The sequence below is a fragment of the Teleopsis dalmanni genome, chromosome 1 (assembly GCF_002237135.1).
Source record: "Teleopsis dalmanni isolate 2A chromosome 1, ASM223713v2, whole genome shotgun sequence".
Classification (NCBI taxonomy): domain Eukaryota; kingdom Metazoa; phylum Arthropoda; class Insecta; order Diptera; family Diopsidae; genus Teleopsis; species Teleopsis dalmanni.
Window position 1 is genome coordinate 160,563,351 of NC_051846.1, and position 14,584 is coordinate 160,577,934.

General features: G+C 28.4%; 1 protein-coding gene across 1 annotated transcript; it reads left to right on the forward strand.

Annotated features, from left to right (window-relative positions):
* The first annotated feature begins 819 nt into the window (after positions 1–819).
* LOC119669678 (uncharacterized threonine-rich GPI-anchored glycoprotein PJ4664.02) lies at positions 820–13,172 on the forward strand. The gene is made up of 4 exons (XM_038079670.1): positions 820–896; positions 8,476–8,788; positions 8,858–9,142; positions 9,211–13,172. Exons 2-4 carry the CDS (start codon positions 8,728–8,730, stop codon positions 12,945–12,947), a joined length of 4,083 nt encoding a protein of 1,360 aa, XP_037935598.1. The 5' UTR covers positions 820–896; positions 8,476–8,727; the 3' UTR covers positions 12,948–13,172.
* Positions 13,173–14,584: the final 1,412 nt, after the last annotated feature.

Consider the following 14,584-nt stretch of genomic DNA (forward strand, 5'->3'; position numbering starts at 1 on the left):
ATGTTGTTGCTCAGTATCTGTGGTTAGTGAACGTGATGAATGTCAATGTTTCATCACATTTTTATGGTAAAATAATTACAAATTATTGGCTCGTATAAGCATTTGGAGGAGTCATATGTGCACCTAAAGCAGCATTGTAAAATACACTACTAATTAAAATTCCATACTACGCTGGAATTCCGTACTCAAGTCGTTTTCATTGGTGATCGGTGTTATGCGGTGTTGACCATAAGCGATCGTTTTGCGGCTGAACAAGCTCGGCAATTGTATCATCTTCTAAGTTTAGTAGAAATTAATTTAATTACTCACACGTCATGGCACACCACAAAATACAACGAAGAAAAGGTAAGAGCACAGCACTTCGTAAGCTTTTTAAAGCTTTTGCCGACATTTCTATAGAATGTTTTTATAAGTATGTGTGTGTGTATGTTTCTGTGTAATCGAGAATGATGCATATGTGCATGATATATAAGCAAACACACACACTTCAGTCAGAGCGTAGCTACTCATTTTTTTTGTTTTTTTTTGGTTTTCTGCTTTCATTATAATATCTTCAAGTTGGATTAACATTTTTCTTACTGTTTTTTTTCTGTTATTGTTATTGCTTTTCTTTTTGTTGTTGTCGTTTCTGTCGTTGTTGTTATTGTTGTGCTGAATTGTTTCTGTTTTTTGCCTACTACGATTCTGGCATAAAAAATAGTTTTTATTGATAATTAGTTTTATTGATTTGCTTCAGCGTTGCGGACGTGCTGTTTTTTTTTGTTATTGTTATTTTAGTATTAGAATTGTGTGCGGATTCAAATATTTTACTGAATTGCTTATAGAATTTTAAAGAATTGTTTTATAATCGGGGTTTCGACGTATATTTTGTAGTGTTAAAATATTGTTTACTTTGGGTAAGGAACGATAATAAAAAAGTTTTAGTGAAATTAATGTATTAAAGATATATTTTAAATTAGTGTATAAAATAATGCACACTTACCAAAAATTTATTAAATTAAAAAGATCAAAATTTAAGGGAGATGCATATATAAAATAAATTTTAATTAATAAAATAAAATTTTATATATTAAATTGAAGAGATCAAAATTTAAGAGAGATGCATATATAAAATAAATGTTAATAAAATCAATTAATATTAATTGATTGATTTTAATATATTAATCTATCCTTAAGATGCTTTATAGTCATTTATAGTGTTGTTGAAAGAATAGTGGAAGTAAATTAAAATAAAATATTTTTTTTAAAACGTATTAAAAACTTGTGTATTTTTTAACGTTGACCCATTAACCCGTTCAAAAATATATAAATATATCAACTCATAAAAAATCATGTCAAATATCTTAAAAAAGAAATTAAATAATGATCTTAAACCTTTTGAGTTCCACCCAGCAAGACGAGGTTTAAGCGTATGCCTAGGATCACCGATTAACCCAGCCTAAATAAATGAAAATGTAATGTGTGTAATAGGGAGACGACTGCTAACTGCCATAACTAAATTTTGATCAATATATTTCTGTTGAACTAACTATATGCATATAGATAAATAATGATAAGATAAAGAGTTCCAACCGGCAAAACGAGGTTTAAGGGCATCCCTCCGATATAATTCAACCTAATAAAATGAAAATGTAATGTGTATAATAGGGAGACGACTACTAACTGCTATAACTAAATTTTGATCAATATATTTTTGTTGAATTAACTATATATATATAATTAAGTACAAATTATTAATATGTATATTATTTTATTTATACTTTCTTATAAAATTTCCATGAAAGAAGTTTCCTTAAAAAAATACAATAAATTCAACGATATGTGTCATTCTGTACCCTCTGAATATGTAAACTACCTTTTGTGGATTAATAAAATTTTTTCCAATTATTTATTTTTATTCACACAATATGGTTTTTTTTTCTGCTTTGGCTTTGGCCACCGGTTTTCACCTTCTTTTCTACTGTCACTGCTGTAGTTCTTATTGATTTTAATGTTGTTATTGTAAATGAATATATATTTTTGTGTGGTATCGATCCTGGAGAAAGAATTCATGCTAAAAAGTCCCAACATTCTCAGCTCAAAACCTTGGAAATCCCTGCAGTATGATCAGTTAAGGTATTTCTTCACAGGACAGGTTAAAAGAGCACTTAGCATGGTTTCTTTCCGATTGTGTACTAAGTATTTCGTCCGCTTTAACAATGTTTATTGTTCTGGAAATTATGTACTTGTAAAGGCTCCATTCTGCAATGCTTACCAACATCTGCATTACCATAGTAGAAGGGCTGGCTTCACCAATTAGTGTCTCTCGATTTTGTCTAGTATCTACGAATCTTATAAAGTCTGTAAATGAATATGCATATACTATGCACTAGGATAAATATATGTAAATACCAAGTTTGTTGCAACGTACATATTTTATTTTTAATTTGATCAATTATAAATTTTTGAATAAAGTTAATCCAAAAATGTGAATTAGATAGTGTTGTCAAATTACATTCTTTATTTTTTTTTTTAGTTCAGTTCAACATACTTGAAAAATTAATTATTCCAATTTGATGTGTAAATTTTTATAGTTCCGAATTAGTAAGTATTAAGAAAATTACTCCTATAAAATCAAACTTATATGAATAGAAATACTTACTATATTTCAACACAAAATATGTCTTTAATTAGTTTTTTAATAAAATTACTTGCATCATTGTACATCAATGTCATCTACATAAGCTTTTTTTTATCATGAAAATAATTAAATATTTAGAATGCTGAACAATGAGTATTCGCAGATAAAACATTGATAAAATTCTCACATTTTTATGATTTTAATCCTAAACAGAATATCTCATGATTATTAAAATGTCTAGTCATTGATTCATTATGTTATTTATAGTACGAAAAAATTTCTTCTATCACGCTGACAATAAAATTTAATATCAAAATTAATATCTTAAAAAAAATTAAATTTTAAAATAACATTTTATATTATTATAAAATAATTAAAAAAAATAAATAAACAGTATTTGTATATATAAATATTAGCATATAAGCAACTTACTGTAAAATAAGTAACTAATTTATACATATTAGTAAGCATGCAATGCAAATGTGATGAAAATAAATATTAAGAAATGGTGAATATTTCTTATAAGCAATAATTTTATATATACTATGTACTATATTGAATGTATTAATAATATATATTATAATTTTAAATTGTATTATTATTAATTACATTACTTAAAGTACTTTTATTTTATTAGATCATTGTAAAATTGTTATACATATATGATTATATTAATCCTGTAATAAATTAATTTCTTCTAGATTATTAAATTATTTAATGACTAATGATAAAGAGACTTTATTTGTAAAGAAATAAACTACTTACATAGATGACAAATACCATTTTACTAACTGTTACCACCTGTAAAGATATACATGTGCATGAGTCTTTATACATCACTGTTTAATAATGATTTATTAAAATTAAATACGCTACTCATAATTAATTACTACATACAAGTATGTATTGTCTGAAAATATATATATAACATAGAAAAACCACAACATAAATAAATATAAATACAAAACACAACAACCATCGAATTTAAAGATAAAAAGTATTCTCTTAACCTAAAAATGTGAACTCCATATATGCATATACCATAGTAAAGTGGACAATATGGACAGCTTTGTAGATGCTCTTTTGTCATAATTTTTATCTTTTTTATTGCTGTCGAAGTATGCAGACTACATTAATAGCACTGCACTTCACACGACATATTTAGCTTCATATATTAAAGATGTAGTCAAAATTGTAGGATGTATCTTTCAGAATTAGAACCGGACAGAAGTGGCCTGGATTAGTTTAAAATCGAATGTTATCAAATATCTAAGATAAATAACCATCTCTGTTTATCTGATCTATTTAATTTAATTAAAAGACACAAACTCCATTATTAGCACCCAACTGAAAAATTCACCGGATTTTTATAATTTCCACATTATTTATTTGTTAATAAGGGTTTTTTATCATTTTTAACTTATTAGCATATAGTACTAACTAGTTGAAAATTATCAAAATATTTATGCTAGTTTTGATTTTGTGTAAATATTAACGAAAACAATCTTATCAAATAATAAACTGGGTTTTTTGGAAAGTATTAGCGCCAGTAGAATTAGTCAACTGGGTTAACATTATCAAAATAAGTTTTTAAGTTCGAAATAAAAAACATGTGCTATTCCACCAATCTGGATATTTATTATTATTTTGTCATAAATATATTTTGAATTAATTGGACTGAAGTCTATTATCGATTTAAGTAATTTCATTTAATACTTAAACCAGGTGCTATGCTACCGACATGACTATCATTTAATATTGTCTCATAAATCTATTTCAAATTAAATACATTGATGACTAAACTGCACTTTCATCAATAAATTTTACTTTGGTTTTAATAGGAATATAATTTCCTATAGGTACCGAAGTAACTTCGTATTGGCCAAAATCGGTATTAAGTTGATAAATTTTCAGTGTTTATCTGGACTTCGTTTTAATTTTTTTTTTGTTTTGATTAGTACAATATATATATACTACTATAGACTGGTACTTGCAGTTTCAAAAAATTATTTACGAATAATTAAATACAAGAAATAATTCCGAGACCAATAATGATGGGTATTCAATTAATTAAAATCGTATAAAAAAATTTTTGTTGTTGAAGTTCACTACTTTTTGAAACCATTATACTATAATTATAATAAAGTAATAAAATATAATAACAACATAATAATTATAAAATTAACCTAATAGCTTAAAATTATCTGAAAAAATTTTGACCCAAATGTGGTCTAATGAAGTCTGACATGCAAATTCGCTCTTAAACCTTAAAATATCTAAATAAAAGATATGCCTTAATAAATAATACAGAATAGGTTAGGTTAGGTTCAGAAAGCGAGTGCTGACAGTTGTTAGCACTTCCATTCGGATGCATATATTGACCATTGTGATCCCCTCAAACATTTTGCCGGGAGAGGCGAGTTGCTAATATTTGTTATTCTTGTTAAACTTTTTGGTTTTCCAGATGAAGTTGAGGAAATCCGATAAGTTTACTTTCGTTATCTCTTTCAAGCCAGTGAAAAAGCGATCCCCAATACATTGAAGTCGCCTTGTCTGCAGTCCTGGGCAGAGACACAGAAAATGGATGATAGATTTTACCTCTTCTTCATCGTGGCAACTTCTGCATAATCTGCATACAGAATAAAGAAATAAATTATTAAAAATATAAAATTAAAAATAAATTATTATTGCTATTATTATGTGTTCATTCTTTGAGAGTTTTTCTAGAAGAATGATTTTTTTTAAAAGTGCTATTAAGTATTCTAAAAATCTATTTATCTATCTAGATAGATAGATAGATCTATTTATGTATAGATGTTTTTAACATTAGGAATTCTCCTGATAGCGGCAAAAGCGAATTTACTGATATACGAATAAAATGTACTAAAATTAATGCTCGAAATAAAACTTAATATTCTTAGAAAAAAAAAAACAGACTTTAAACTAATGTTTATTTTGAATAAATAACACCCCGTACGTAATTCTAATCCAATGTATATCAACGATTTTGCATTGAGTCCTCATCCACTAAGTTACAAGCCTTTAATATATATCGTTTTAGTCTAATAAACGACTTTTTAGTAAATTTTCTATAATTTTAATCCTAACTACTTTTAATAATATATTATATTAATTTTTATATGTATATATAATATATTACATATAATAATTAATATAATATAATATAAATATATATTACGCATATAGATAGTATGATAAATGATAATATTGTAGATAAATTATCTCTTGAATTTTTAAAAAATGAATACAAATTTCAAATACAATTTTATTATTGTACTTAAAATTTTATATAAAAGAATTTTGAATGGATAAACATTAAACTTTGCTCAGATATAAATTGTTATTTATATCATTATTTAAAATTTTAAGATAAGTCATAATAACTTGAAGATAATATTTGACATTGACGCAATTAGAATATTCAAGCAGGCATTAGAGTCTAAATTTTTTTATTTATTTAATTTTTTTTGTTTTTTTATATTCTCTTAATTATGCCATAAATATTAATATTTTTATCAATATCAAAAATTTTTAATTTATTTGGACATACATAAATATTTCCATACTTTTTTATTTATTGATTATTCATACAAATTTGATACTCTTATAAAATATAGGAAAAAATTACTCAAAACTGAAGGACTTGCAGTTAGTTGTTATTAGAAAAATTTACAATTATTAATAATAATAAAAAAAATAGTAGTAGAAATATATTATATACTGCACAATTTTCGTACACTACTTTTCCCATTGTCCCATGAATATATAAATTAATTACAACTAGATGTTGCTTTAATGTCAGTAATTAATTCGAAAACGTATGTTGTATTAAGAAAAATATAATTTCACTATATTGGCTGTTTAGTAAATAACTTCCATGTACCTCAATTAGCGATTTTTCACCGTTTTGCTATCACATTTCTCGCAAGAACCCTAGTATAGAAGAGTAGAGACTAAATCCATTCCAAATTTAGATAATTTAATAGGTCTTTCATCTTCACCAATGAATAGTCCAATAAACTGTCAAAGAATTATCTTCCGAAGAACCTATATCTTCTGGACGCTAAAACCGGGCATTCACAGAGAAAATGTATTATGGTTTCTTTTTCCTGTGGGTTTCCACAACCTCATTAAGAGTAGATTATGAGAAATGCGCAGTTTATTATAGGTGGACCATGTTAACCTGGAAGTTGCACATGACTTAAGTGCTTTCCATCTGTTATTGGCAAGTTGCAGAAAGTAGAGCAAGGTACTTCTCTTAATGGTCTCTAGGGTAATATAAACCGATACCGCCTGTGACACATCCATAGAAGCACCAAAACGGGCTAAACTGTCAACTGAGAGTGATATCAGCCGACATATTTAGCTCGTCGATTGCTTCTCTACATTCCTTTACTATCTTTAATTTTGTTATGAAAAATTCAAGGGCTTTGATTGCTACCTGGCTGTCAATGAAAATGTCAACATTACATATGTCCTCGATGTGACTTGCAATTTGCCGACAGGCTTCTCTAATTGCTACGCTTTCAGCCTGGAAAACCGTGGCCTCATTTGGTAGCCTAAGAGAATTGTTTATGTTTTCAGATGGGGCGAAGATGTTTGTTCCTGACTCACAGTTCATTTTCGAGCCATCCGTTTATATTGAGATATATACTAATATTAATATCACTATATTAATATTAAGATTTTTTAAGTATATTTTTACAAACTACTTTAAAATAATAATATTACTCATTTTAATATACAAAACCGCATTTTTTATTTACTTTTATTTTTATTTCATAGCTGTTTGTGACAAATATTCTCTATTGCTAAAGATTAGAAAAAACCTTTGCCTGCGGTCCTCAACAAATTAACATTTTATTATAATTTATCTTTAATAATGTTAACTAAAAATTAAATTTACATACATTAATGACTCCACACACTTCATTTGAATAACATATTTATCAGAAATTTATCAGAAATTTGTTCACAAAGTGTATTTACATTTGCAAATGAGTTATTCATATATCCAAGTTTTTAAAAAAAAAAAAAATTTGCAAGATATGAATATAATTTTAATGTTTATACTTACAAAACTACTTCTAACTATATACAATCGTACATTTATTTTATACAATAACGTACATTTTTTTTAAATTTATTTAAATGACTGGTAAAGGCAACTTTAGCTTTTTTAATATTAGAAAATATTTTATTTCAAAATTTATATTACTTTAGTAATTTTAATTATTATCATATTAAAAATAATTATTATTTTAATGCCAGTGACTTCATTATTTTACTGAATTTATGAAGAATAAAATTTAATTATATGTAAAGTATTATATGTAAAATCATAACAATAAAAAAATATTTAATGCATATTAATTTTAAATTTGTGATTTATTCTTATCAAAATTAGATATAATAATTTCTATTCATATTAAATTTATTATAATATATAATTATTATTTAAAACTCATATTACAGCTACAATTTACATATAATAATACAAATAGAATATAAAGATATCCCTTATATCTGTTAAATTTAGTTTATCACTAATATATATCACACAGAATGTAATATACATCAAACAGAATGTAATATATATCCCAATTTTCTATTCCTGGTTTAGCATAAATTTAGCATAAATAATTATATAATATGCATATATGTTTGTATACGTAAATAATATTTAAGCTTTAATAGACCATTTTAAATATAATCTTATTTTACTTAAATAACGAAATCAATTATCTCTTACTTCCATATATTGTATATACAATGATAAGTTCCTTTATTATAAAAATAATCTTAACTTTTACTTCTTATCTTTAAATTTATAGATATCGTAACGTAATTTTGTTGTAATATTCAACAAATCAAAAGGCCAAGTGGATTTAGACGGGAATGTAATAGTTGAATAAGAAATTATGGGTGGAAATATAATAGCACTGAACTTTTAAATATCCAATCTACAGCTGAAAAATTTCCGAAAAGTCTTATCTAGGTTGAAATAGTCTAGCAACAAATTCGATAAAATCGATCTAAAGGAAATTATTAAATCCATTTATTAAAATCGATAAGCAAATTAAAATATGAGCAATATAAAAAATGGATTTTCTACGCTCAATCGTTTATTGGGGCGTAAAAATAAAGGTAATTCTCTAATAGCTATATTTGCATTTCATTTTTTTTTTATCAATATTACTCTTTTTATACATTTAGATAAAGCAGTACCAAATGGCAAACTTTCAAAATCAAGCACAAACTTATCTGTGTCAACAACGAATATAAATGAGACTAGTCAACTGGAGTACAATCGTATAACTCCTTTACCCGCGGCAACAAGTAATGCACCTTTCGAGCAAACCTTTCGAATTACAGTGCTGTTGCCAAAAGACCAACTGTACGTGTCACGTTTAGGCGCACGTGTTCCACTTAGTAAATTACTGGAGTTGGTGTGCGAGAACAAACTGTTGGATTCAGATAAATATGAGTTTAGAAATCCGGGTTTGTTAATATTCATTGACTCCAACTACATAAAATTTTAATGTCTCCTTTTTTTAATCTTTTTGTAGTTGATCCTAGTCAAGTGTACAGCTGTGAACTAACAATTGGCGCGGTTGGACTCTCCGAGATACGTCTGTGTTTAAAATCAGACTCTTATGATACATTTAATACAGATGAAGTTTTAAAATTACACCGCACTTCAGTGCGGGATTCTCTTTCTTCATCTGAATTCAGTAGTCGAAACTCAAAGCATACCGCAAAGACAGCTAGTCCTTACAGTTCTAGTAATTCACTGAATTCAATGGATTCAACAGGAATGAACTGTGTACGTACACCAGTTACTCCTCCTTCAAATCTATCTACAACCACGACACCAAAAGTTGCAGCACCACCACGTAAGAAACGTACTGCACCACGCCCACCCAGCCAGATAGTAATACCAGAGAAATCTGCATTAATTATTACAAATGGTGATGTGGAACATGCAAATGAATCACTTAAAAATGAACCCTTACCACGTAAAGATTATTATGTTTCAACGCCAAACTTAAGTTCACCTACTTTTTTGAACAAAGATATTAGCAGTACTGATTGTAATGGTAATACTAAACATATTGATGAGCTGAATTTGACCACAAAGAGTATAGAGCTAGATGTCCAACAGAGAAATGCTCGTAATAATTATAGTAACAGCGTACAAAATCTTACAAATATTACCACAGAGCAAATAGAAACACTTAACCTTCCAGAACCATCACCACGAAAACGTTTAATTCAAATTAAGAAGAAAAGTGCACCAGTACCTCCCTCGAAAAACTCTACACAATCGGATGATACACTTTCAATATCATCTGCTAACTTTTCAATTCCTGGCACTCCTGTCACTCCTGTCACTCCAGACGTAAAAGAAATAACTGCAGTTTCAGAAACAATTCTACCAGCACCTACAACTAATCTTAATAATAATTCTAAAAGTGATTTACCGACACCTGCTGTTCGAGAAACTACTATAAGTAAATCGTTGCACTCATCCACCCCGCTTTCTATTGCCGATTCAAAATCTTCGACTACCTGTACCACCACTCCAACTACACCAAAACCTGTACCTCGTCTCACAACAACAACATTATTGAACGCTACTAATATCGAAACAGATGAAAATTTAAACAGCTCACTAACAACAAATAATCAGTCAATACATTCAAACATTTCAAAAGTTATGCTCAATCGAACGCCTACACCTGAACCACGTTCATTATCATCTGAACCTCCCGAACTAACTGCTGAAATCGTAACGCAATTATCTAATGGCAATTGCAATGAAGACGATAATATATCAAAACAAGCAGATTCAGGTATTGGTGAACCAGTACCTTCTCCTATACCAGACAGCATACCCTCAGAAGGTTCAGCGCACGAATGTAAATCCACATTTGAGTCAAGCTCAGATGATGATGATATGATTAAAGTCTACAATTTTAAATTAGGTAAAACCGTTATAAAACCATCAATAGAGCATAAGACACTTGAAGAGCTCACAAGTATAACAGCAACTCAAACCGATAGTGATGAAGCTACTCCCATAACACAAGCCCTATCTGCAACTCCAGGTTTGTCTGAAAAATCATCTTGGAACTTTTCAATACCAATATCACCACCGGCCAATTTTGCTGATGATGTACAAAATATTCATGGTTCTACAGAAAAAATACCTGATCCACCTATTACACCAAAAATAAAACAACGTCCCGTCTTAAATTTCGATTCAGTAACGAAAGAGAATTTAGAAAAAAAGAAATCATCAGATACTGTAGACCATAGTCTTTTAAGGGTTGAAAAGACAACAAAAACTCATGAGGTTTTACCATCACCTACAAGTCCGATTACTGAAATAATCGATGAATTATCAATGATAATCAATGAAAATCGCATTGATTCAGTTATCAAAAAAGCAAGTACACCCAATGAAATAGAAACAGCAAAACCTAATACATTATCCAATTTCACAATTGCCACTATATCGTATGAAGAAAAACCAAATATTTCTAATTCAAGTGATATAGAGAAAAGAGGTTCTTCCAGCACACCAGAATCATGTACTGATGAAGAAAAATTGTATCGCAAACATAACAACATCGCCAATTCAAGTAATGTAGCAAACCAGCGTAAGGCGGTAACACGGTCTGACTCGTTTCATACAACTGTCATGCAAACGCAGATCCCAACAAAAGTGGAAAATTCCATGGAAAATATCAATGGCCTTCAATCACGCAGCTCATCATATTTATCACTTACCAAACTTGAGCAAAATGGTGCGCTTTTAAACAGAAGACGTTCATCAAGTGAATTAAGCATTGGTGAATCACCATCACTCCAAAGTTTAGAAGTCATAAAAACTATACTCAATTCCCGCAAAAACAGCTTAGCAAGTAGTAGTGATGGTGAATCCAAGTCAGCCATTGGCGAAGTGTCAAAAAATATAGAATCTTATCATGCACATAACAGTGCAGAAAGTCGCAAAATTACGACTGTAGAGTTGAAACCAAAGAATGACAACAGCAATGACACATCACGAAAACCCGCAAGTGTTGAAGAAGTGGAACATGACTACAAAAGAAAGGAGGTACCAAAAGTTTATCGTTACTCAGGTCCACCAAGCATCAATTTCTCAACTTGGAGTGAACGTCCAAAAGCACAAGTATCCATTAAAAATGAAGGGGACTACATTTTTGGAGGTAAAAATGCAAACAGTCAAAACGCCGCAGTTACAACGGCAGCAGTGAGCATAAATACAAATTCGATGCCACGTAATTATAGAAACTCTACACCAGCAGGAACCTTTAGCTTACAAAAGTCAAGAGAACTACATTCCAATGAACCTCCAACAATCGAACCGAAACCCGTAACGCTTACAATGCGAATGGGCATACCGGAAAAGAGTTTTAAAGTACCGATCACAGTAAAGCCTCTTAAGGATGTAACAGTGGAAACCACACAATTAGATGCACAACATGCGGAAAACAAACAAACAAACACAAAATTTAATAAAAGTATTACAACAGTAACACTTAACACCAATACAGACGTCACCGACACTACAGATACTGTTGTAAAAAGAACATTTACACAAGTTTCTAAAACATCCACACTTCCACGCAACAATTCTAATCGATTTAGTACACCAGTCGTAGGACCTTCTTTATTACGCACAACTTCTATTAACCAGTTAAAAGAAAATAGACCAAAATCCGAGGACGATAACAAAAGTGCCACACCTGGTCCTGCTTTATTACGTACAACTTCCATTAACCAGTTAAAAGAAAACAGACCTAGAACGGAGGAAGAGAATAAAAGTACTTGTCCTTTTGGACAAAACACATTGCGCAAAACAGGACTCAAAGAAAAAATACTTGCAAATGAAGAAAAAAAGGTAGAGAAAGTAAATGAATCAACAAAATCCAACCAAGTCATTAGTATAACAAGTGTAGCGAGACCAGTTAACACAACTAAGATGAATGCGAATAACACCCCTGTATCACCAACAAAAACATTACAAAGTGCCAAATTAGAATTAAAAATTCAAAAGTCAACAAATGTTTTTGTTAACCAAACGAATTCACGCACAACACAAATCAATTCAGCACCGATACTAACAACGAATGCTACACCGCCACCACCACCACCAATGGCACCTCTAAAAGCTACACCTATTAAATCATTCTCAACACCTGCAAATGGTGACCCACGAGATCAACTTCTCGCCGCGATAAGGAATTTTAAACGTGATGAACTTAAACGCACCTGAAGAGTTGGAAATTCTAAAATTTATAGGTTAAATCGAATTCTCTTAATAAACCTACATTTGAACCTGAAGAACTTAAAACCATACAAATTAAAGCCTGAAATAGACTTGTAGAATGTACATTAGTCTGGTTCCAAACGTAGTCTATGCACAAAGTCACAAGCACAATATTAAAAATTATATATTACCAAGAAATGCTTAAAATTAAATTCTATTTAATATTTGTAATATATATTTTTTGTTTTTTAATATTTATCCGAATTTTAAACATGTTAAATATATTATTAAGTTACATTATTTTTTATTTATGGAAAATATTAACAAATGGGACTGGTCTACTTAATTGTATGGAAGAAACGAAACTGGTTATATACAGAAAACTGGAAAAGCGTTTTATAATATTATTATAATATAATACAATAAATAATAATATTTAAAATAATACAAATAAAAGCATTAACATAATTTAATATAATATAGGTATAAATAATATAATAACATAATTATAAAATAAATGCGTCAATATAAAAAACAATTATAACTATAATATTAAAATATTAAACATTTTTATTAAAATTATATGTTAAATGTAAGTAAAATATTATATATAAATAAAAAATAATAATATAGTCGAATTGTAAATTAAAACCTCTTATATATTATATGTTTATGTCTAATCGAAACCTGTTTGGCCCTTTTTTTCTTTTTATCTACTGTAACTTATTAATATCGTTTATTCCTATTTTATTATTGTTAAAATTATATATGTAAAATATTTTTTGTTTTAATTTAAAAATTAAAACTTAATAAAAGTTTCGATTAATAAATATAAAAAATTATTATAATCCAAAATGTTGTTTTTTTTTATATTAAAGTGTATAGATACTAAAGACCTACGAAAATAAATTTAAAATAAATAATAGAACATCCAAATAAAACTATCTTAACCAAAGTAACCAAATTAAAAGTATAAAACTAGTTAACTTACATAAGACCAAAATCGGTACTTTCTTTCTTCTAAGTGGACATCTTCCAACCTCTACACACATCAATCTCTGCAGCCTACACCATGAGAAATACTAAAAACATTTGTAGCCAATTTGTTCTTGAAACATTCTCCTTTGAGAACATCAACAAGCTATCGGAAATTAATATCAGAGACCACATAAAATTTTCAGAGAATAAAAATTTGTTAAATAGATAACTTTTACACTAAGTAGGACACTTAGTGATTATAAGAGGGACAACATTTAATAATAAAATACCTAGGAAACACAATGGAACCTAGGCGGTCTGTATGGTCTATTAAAATACACGTAAACTTATTTACATGCAATTATTTATATTATGTATATTAATATTTTAAAAAATATTAATTTAATAAAACGTAACTTTAATTCTTAAACCGCATAATTACATTATAATAATCTTTTTAGTGTTATTATTGAAACATATACACAGTAATATATATATTTAGTTATTCAAATAAGAACATATAGAAAATATTAGTTGAAACCGATTTTAAATAGTTGTGAAAACTCAAATGAACTTTCAAAACCAATTTAAGTTATCCATAAAAAATTGGTCGTTTGGTCCTAAAAAAGCAGGCTATATCCTTCCCCTCTCTCTTATCCTCATCT

What these genes read in the sequence shown, in the direction of transcription:
- LOC119669678 (XM_038079670.1), top strand. Translation starts at nt 8,728, where the DNA reads ATGAGCAATATAAAAAATGGATTTTCTACGCTCAATCGTTTATTGGGG. An exon ending in ATTGGGGCGTAAAAATAAAG is followed by an intron (nt 8,789 to 8,857) that starts GTAATTCTCTAA and finishes TTATACATTTAG; the next exon opens with ATAAAGCAGTACCAAATGGC. An exon ending in ATATGAGTTTAGAAATCCGG is followed by an intron (nt 9,143 to 9,210) that starts GTTTGTTAATAT and finishes ATCTTTTTGTAG; the next exon opens with TTGATCCTAGTCAAGTGTAC.